Source organism: Limulus polyphemus, unplaced genomic scaffold (assembly GCF_000517525.1).
Source record: "Limulus polyphemus unplaced genomic scaffold, Limulus_polyphemus-2.1.2 Scaffold166, whole genome shotgun sequence".
Classification (NCBI taxonomy): domain Eukaryota; kingdom Metazoa; phylum Arthropoda; class Merostomata; order Xiphosura; family Limulidae; genus Limulus; species Limulus polyphemus.
The window spans coordinates 34,213-42,097 of NW_013665776.1; the positions used below are offsets into that span (position 1 = coordinate 34,213).

The window sequence follows — 7,885 nt, forward strand, 5'->3', positions numbered from 1 at the left end:
TAAAGTTTTTCTTCATTACCCATTTAAGCCGTCTCCAGCCATTATTAGTCTCAAAGTGGGTTCCTCGTCATCGAAGTTGTTTGAATAAATTAACTCTTTTATCATTTCAAGTTTTAGAAGTGTTTATATATTGTTTAAATAGGTGTAATAAAAAATATAATGTATTTAGGAAGCTCTTCATAATTAGATTAATATTTATATAAATGCGTGACGATTAAATAGAAAACGATTTGGCTTGAATTTCGCGCAAAGCTACTCAAGGGATATCTGCACTAGCCGTCCTTAATTTAGAAGTGATAGACTAGAAAGAAGGCAGCTAGCCAACACCAACAATCACCAACTTTTCGGCTACTCTTTACCAAAGAATAATCGTATTGACCTTAACATTATAACGCCCCCACGGCGAACTAATTAGGTGACGGGCATTCGAGTCCGCGACCCACAGATTGCGAGTCGAACGCTCCTATCACTAGGATGCGCAAAGAGAACGGTATTTTATCAGCGAGATACCTATAAGCTTCACATAAAGAGATAACATCGGTATATGTGTAGAATTATTTCTATTATTTAGTAAATAGAGTTTAACAAAAAAAAATAAAACCCAGTTATAGAGTTGGCTCTGTATCAGAGTTAGTGAGTGAAAACATAATAGTAGGAAAACTTACAATAAAAAAAATAACACGACTATTAAAAAGCACTCAGGTTTTTAAACTGAAACGTCAAAGATATGCGTAATGTTTTTGTTTTGTGTTGTTTATATAGTTAACTGATTTCCAACATGTTTAATATTTTAAACTTATGATTATTTGGAAGAATGTTTTCGTAGCAGTTACACTTGAGACGACCATTCAGTAATAACTGGAAAAAAATCGACGAGGGGGCGCTACTTAGTTTACATGACGTTTTAGATTTAACACAAACACTTTTGATTAGAGCTTAGCAGAGTCAAAAAGCATCAAAAATCTTATCTCTTAATCATGTTCACACATACACAATGTTTTATGGCCTAATTGAATTTTATTAAAGTTTGTAGTATTGTGACTGAAATGTTTTTGAAAAGTCTAAATAAAACAGAGGAAAAACTTTGGTCCCAAGAAGAAAAATTAAAATAATTTATTTTAATATATGTAGTTTTTCTCTGAAACTAAGGGATCACAAAAGCAGTGTTTTACGTATTCACAGTAAAACGTGTCTCTTTCTGAGCTTTTGAATACAACTCAAATAATTTATTCCATAAAACTGAGCCAGGAAAGCATTTTGAGTTCCGTATGGACAATATTTAAGAAACTTAGTAGGTATGAAAAAAAAAAGGTAAATATATATATAGATACTAATTTTCAGTATAAAAAAACAAACAGTAGCTGAACTGAAATACAAATGAAAGACTGTAAGAAATGAGTATTTTGCTAATGGAAACGATACTGTGAACCAAGCATGCGTGAGAACGAATAATGTGAAGTTAGTCTGCTGTATCAAAGTTCTTTAGTGCTCCACTCATGACTTGAGATGCCACTTAAGTCCTTAAAGAAGCGATACATCATATTAGAAACTGTGCACCCTGGATAAAATATTTTAGTAACTACTATTGAAAACTCTTATATAGCTTCGGCGAATTGAGACTGAGAAATGGATTATAGGGAACCCACTTCACTCGCAATTAAATAAATAGAGATCTTTCTCTAAGCAAAAATATCGTATTCATGCTTCAATGTTCAGATGTAATTTCACACAAGATAATTTTTTGCTTAACGTAAACAATTTTCAATTGGCGACTCCATTATAAAGGTAAACAACGTTCTCAGTGCAATGAAGCACTGGTTTGTAAATAGATCCAAAACGAACACTTCTCCTTTTAAAGTAAAGATTAAATCTAAATATTGAAGTTGTTTGGTTGTGAATAAATATAATTTTCCAATTTTATCTGGATTTAAGGATGTTAAAGAATAACAATTAAATGTATATTAAAGTTTTATCTAAAATACCCAAACATTTTTACAAAGCTACCTAAAGCATGTGGTATACAAGAGTGTACTTTAAACAGAGCTAGTGACTTCTTCTATAACAGATATTTTTCTCTTTGGTACGTGTAAGCCAACTGGATCAAAGCGGTGTCGTTGCGTCACATAGAACAGTTCCGGATGTGTACTACTCCTTCTGGCGGGAGAATGATGTATCCGATGATCACGAGATGACTTCACCGTATCATGGAGGTTGTTCTCGAATTCACTAATCATTAGGAACTTTTCTTCCTTATTGCACGAGGTAATACATTCCCCCATACACCATTCATCTAGCACATTATTGTCCGCTAGGTCCACTAAGCCCTCTTCGGAGATACACGTAAAAAGTTCCGGCCTTCGATCTTCATCCTCCGGTCCTAACGAAGTAGCGAACGAAGTAGCTTTTTGACATCTGGCTGAAGGCAACAACTCTTCTCCTCCTAGATTCCTGCCACACGTGCAAACGTCTTCATCATTTAGTGCTATCGCCGCATCTAATTCAAACTGGCTTTGATCATCTTTCTCCCCCATCAACACCGTTCTTTGTGTTTTTCTCTCTGATGTTTTTCGGAGATTGATAAGAAACATAATTAACATTCCTGCCAATACGCATCCGGAGGAAAAGAAAACTCCTGTTTTTGGTCCTCGACTCCGATTTATATAACCTTTAAAAAGAGAGAAATATATTAACAATAAAGCACGGTTTCATTCTGTACACGACTGTAACTTATAGAACTAGTCAAAGTTTTATGTACATTTACACCTTCATTATATCCACATTCTACAGAACAAGTATTCTACCTCTTCCCATCAAAAGGGTTCTGTTGCTGTTTTGATGCCAACTTCTAAAAAGCTAACATCGTAATATTTGTATATGATACGTAAATGTTTTTAAACCCATTAGTGTTAGGACTACAAGTAATTATTTTGAAATAACGATATTATGAGTGATGATCCAAAAATATGCATTATTCTAGCTTTTGTTAAAATAATCTTTAATTTTTAAAAAACACAAAGAAAAATGATGTAGCTGAGAAAAAGAGGAAAACAACATTTCTTTTTGAGAAACTAAAAGAAAACATTACGCACAAAGGAAATAACTGTAAGATGATTTTTGATATATTTTGTGAACGAGCAGAGTATATTTAAATATATTCATAAGCGAAATTTATCTGGAAATCACAACATATCGTACGCGTAAAATGGTATTATTGAAACATAAAAACAGATAATTTAAAAGGTGAACACTGATAGCATATAGGATTAAAAATATTACTGCCATCATGAAGACTTAAGGAGAGTTACAAAGGACTTACTTGAATATCTTAAATGTACAAGTTCATTGTAAAAAACATCCTATAGTTGAAACGGTAGGACATTAAATACCATTTGTTTTACAGTAACGAAATTCCACCAAAATCACATCAAACCTTTTTATTCAGAACACTTTGAACATGGTACGAGATATTTCAAAAACTGTCACATGTGTTTAATATGACTTTCATGATTTACAAGATTAGCCCTAAATGAAGCTCTAACGAACTTTTAACTGCATACCTAACCAACTTTATACTACATACTTAACCAACTTTATACTGTAAGCTATAGTATTGCTTTCATTTCTATTATCTTTCTCTTCCTTCCAAGTATAGAAGTTTAATGATTTGAATTAAAATACGTCAAGAGTAGATGATGGTGGTTGCTTTTTTTCTTAAGCAGAAAGCTACACAACGGACTATCTGTTCCGTGCCCATCGCAGGTATCGAAACCCAATTTTTGGCGTTATAAGTATTTATATTTACCACTAAGCCACTGGTGGGCACAATGGTTGCAGTTTATGCAGTTAAAAGTTCGTTAGATATGTAGTATAAAGTTGGTTAGATATGCAGTTAAAAGTTGGTTATGTATGCAGTATAAAGTTGGTTAGGTATGCAGTATAAAATGGGTTAGGTATGTAGTATAAAGTGGGTTAGGTATGCAGTAAAATTGGGTTAAGTATGCAGTATAAAGTTGGTTAGGTATGTAGTGTAAAGTGGATTAGGTATGCAATTTAAGTGGGTTGGGTATGCAGTATAAAGTGGGTTAGGTATGTAGTATAAAGTGGGTTAGCTTTGTAGTGTAAAGTTGGTTATGTATGCAGTATAAAGTTGGTTAGGTATGCAGTATAAAATGGGTTAGGTATGTAGTATAAAGTGGGTTAGGTATGCAGTAAAATTGGGTTAAGTATGCAGTATAAAGTTGGTTAGGTATGTAGTGTAAAGTGGATTAGGTATGCAATTTAAGTGGGTTGGGTATGCAGTATAAAGTGGGTTAGGTATGTAGTATAAAGTGGGTTAGCTTTGTAGTGTAAAGTGGATTAGGTATGCAATATAAAGTGGGTTAGGTATGTAGTATAAAGCTGGTTAGGTATGCAGTAAAATTAGGTTGGTATGTAGTGTAAAGTGGATTATGTATGTAGTGTAAAGTGGGTTAGGTATGCATTATAAATTGGTTTGAAACATCCTGTACATGGTTTAAGCCTTCCTGAATAAATTTTATGTATCTCGATACAATTTTATTCTCTAAGGAGAATAGGTTTTAAGATATAATTATTTTAACTATTGAGTTTTATTTTAGCCACTCTGTACTTAATATGCTTTTTAAAACCTAGAAAATAAATAGCAGATCCGATTTATCAATTTTACTAAACAACATACAGTTGTAAGATCATCAGGAAATACACTAAACATTTAACAGCATTAAATTAGACAAGAAAGTCTTGAAAAGAAGTGTTTTCATTTAATTGTTTCAGATGGTGAATTGTGTAATGAAAAATAGAAATGTTTGTGTTTAGTATTTGTATTCAATATTAAGTTCCAATCAGAGCAATCTACCTTCTTAAAGAAAAAGTAAAAGACAACTTGTAGATGATGAAAACTGTAATGTAAAAAGGAATGTTAAGTTAGTAATTGTAAATGTTAAGTACTATATTACAACTACTAACTTAACATTCTATTTTACATTACAGTATTTATCATCTACAAGTTGTCTTTTTGTTGATGAAAACTGTAATGTAAAAAGGAATGTTAAGTTAGTAGTTGTAAATGTTAAGTACTATATTTTAAATAGTCTTGTTTGGGTTTGGTACGTGTTATTGTTGAATACTGTATTGCTAACAGACTCCTTTGTATTTAGTATGTATAATTGATGAATATTATATTGTGAATAGAATTGTATAAATTCATCAGTTGTAGAGATTAATACGTAAAAGTTTAGGCTGATTAATCGTATCTGACGAATACTATAATGTAAGTAAAAATATTTAGTTTTGATAATTATACATTATAATGTTGTTGCCATGTGTTCTTCTATTCCCATAAGGGAGAGAATAAGCGCGGTTATGAATCTTCTGAAATTTAATCCTTCCTCACTTGACACTTTGGATATACCACTTCAACCGGTCAACAATACTCTCCTCTACGTCTCGACGAACAACTGCTTTAAGTTTGATGATATTATTTATAAACACAGGGTATCGCTATGTGTAACAGCGTTGCTGTTGCTATCGCTGTAATTGTTATGCTCAACTTCGAAAGCTCTGCAGTTTCGCAGGGGGAGTTTGAAACATGACAAAAACATGAGAGGTGGTATTGTTACATTGGTGACATTTACGGTATTTGGAATCGTAACATTAAATCTTTCTTAGAATTTGTTGGTTTCCTTAACAACTGGCATCCTACTATTTTTACTGTTTCGCACACTGGGTATTCTATCATAGCCTTACTGTTTCTTGATACCATAGTCTCTGGTTAAAATAAGTAGCTTGTTAGTAAAGTGTACCAAAAATCATATGTTACACTTAATACAAAACTGGATATAATTACTGGACAAGTCAAGAGGACTGAAAAATATCTGCAACCCAAACGACGATGAAACAACCGCTAGGTTGGACTTAAAACTTCTTCGTTATGATGGTTATCATTGTAACTAACTGCTAGGTTGGACTTAAAACTGCATGGCCAGGTGGTTACGGCACTCGACTCGCAATCTGAGGGTCGTGGGTTCGAATCCCCGTCACACCAAACATGCTCGCCCCACCGCCAACTCTTGGGCTACTCTTTTACCAACGAATAGTGGGATTGGCCGTCACATTATAACGCCCCCACGGCTGAAAGGTGGTGATGATTAGTTGCCTTCCCTCTAGTCTTACACTGCTAAATTAGGGACGGCTAGCGCAGATAGCCCTCGTGTAGCTTTGCGCGAAATTCCAAAACAAAGACTTAAAACATCTTCGTTACGATGGTTCTCCTTGTAACTAACCGCTAGGTTGGACTTAAAACTTCTTCGTTATGATGATAATCCTTGTAACTAACCGCTAGGTTGGACTTAAAACTTCTTCGTTATAATGGTTATCCTTGTAACTATCCGCTAGGTTGGACTTAAAACATCTTTGTTACGATGGTTCTCCTTGTAACTAACCGCTAGGTTGGACTTAAAACTTCTTCGTTATGATGGTTACCCTTGTAACTAACCGCTAAGTTGGACTTAAAACTTCTTCGTTATTATGGTTACCCTTATAACTAACCGCTAGGTTGGACTTAAAACTTCTTCGTTATAATGGTTACCCTTGTAACTATCCGCTAGGTTGGACTTAAAACTTCTTCGTTATTATGGTTACCCTTGTAACTATCCGCTAGGTTGGACTTAAAACTTCTTCGTTATGATGGTTATCCTTGTAACTAACCGCTAGGTTGGACTTAAAACTTCTTCGTTATGATGGTTATCCTTGTAACTAACGCTAGGTTGGACTTAAAACTTCTTCGTTATGATGGTTATCCTTGTAACTAACCCCTAGGTTGGACTTAAAACTTCTTAGTTATTATGGTTACCCTTGTAACTAACCGCTAGGTTGGACTTAAAACTTCTTCGTTATGATGGTTACCCTTGTAACTATCTGCTAGGTTAGACTTAAAACTTCTTTGTTATAATGGTTACCCTTGTAACTATATTTCAGAAATTTTTAAAAGGTTTCTTCCAAATAGAATTAAACAAAAGCACTTCAATGGCCCATTACAGACTGAAAATGTCATCTGGAGTCTGGGTTAAATATTCGTATTGTAAAAAACCCGGAGATTACACTAAAAATGTTACTTGTTCAATAATAAAAATTATTGTTAACCAAAACTTGTCTTGCTAGAAACAATGGACTGGATGGCTCTTGTACTGTTACAATGTAATATATGAAATGACATGTACCCAGTGTGGTGATAATTACATTTGTAAAACCAGTCGTCAAGTGCATGAACGTTTTAAGGAACACATCCGTGCTACCATGAACCTAGAGTCTAAAAAGGCGGTTGCCGAACACTTTCTAACAAAACATGGTACAGTAAATAAAACACCATTAACATTAAGCTCTTTGCAAAATGTTATAGTTTTCTTGATCGTAAATTCCATTCTCCTCATTTAATCTAATAAACCTAAGATAAACAGAAATAATGTTTGGTCTTTGTAATTATGAATATTTTTGTTTTAGTTAGATAGCTTGCAATTTCCTTTCACCTAGTTATTCAAATTCCTTTTATCGCGCCTCCCAGTGGCACAGCGGCATGTTTGCGGGCTTATACTGCTACAACGGGTTTCGATACCCGTGGTGGGCAAAGCACAGATAGCCCAATGTGTAGTTTTATGCTTAGCTACGAACTAACAAACCTTTTAACGTGCATGCAATAACATGTGACATTACTATTGTTAAGTCAGTTTATAATTGTTGTATGTGTTATTTTCAGTTATTGTTTGTATTTGTATGTGTTTATTTTGTTTTTTAATTATGCACAACGCTACTCAAGGGCTATCTGTGCTCTGCCCACCCCGGGTCTCGAAACTCGGTTTCTAGCGTTGTAAGT

General features: G+C 34.0%; 1 protein-coding gene across 1 annotated transcript in view; it reads right to left on the bottom strand.

Annotated features, from left to right (window-relative positions):
* Positions 1-2,033: 2,033 nt before the first annotated feature.
* The window catches only part of LOC106477468 (monocarboxylate transporter 10-like), a 144,291-nt gene continuing 138,439 nt past the window's right edge, over positions 2,034-7,885 (bottom strand). Inside the window, exon 5 of the mRNA XM_022381470.1 lies at positions 2,034-2,665. Coding sequence (XP_022237178.1) covers positions 2,034-2,665 — 632 coding nt within the window. The remainder of the gene's footprint in view (positions 2,666-7,885) is intronic.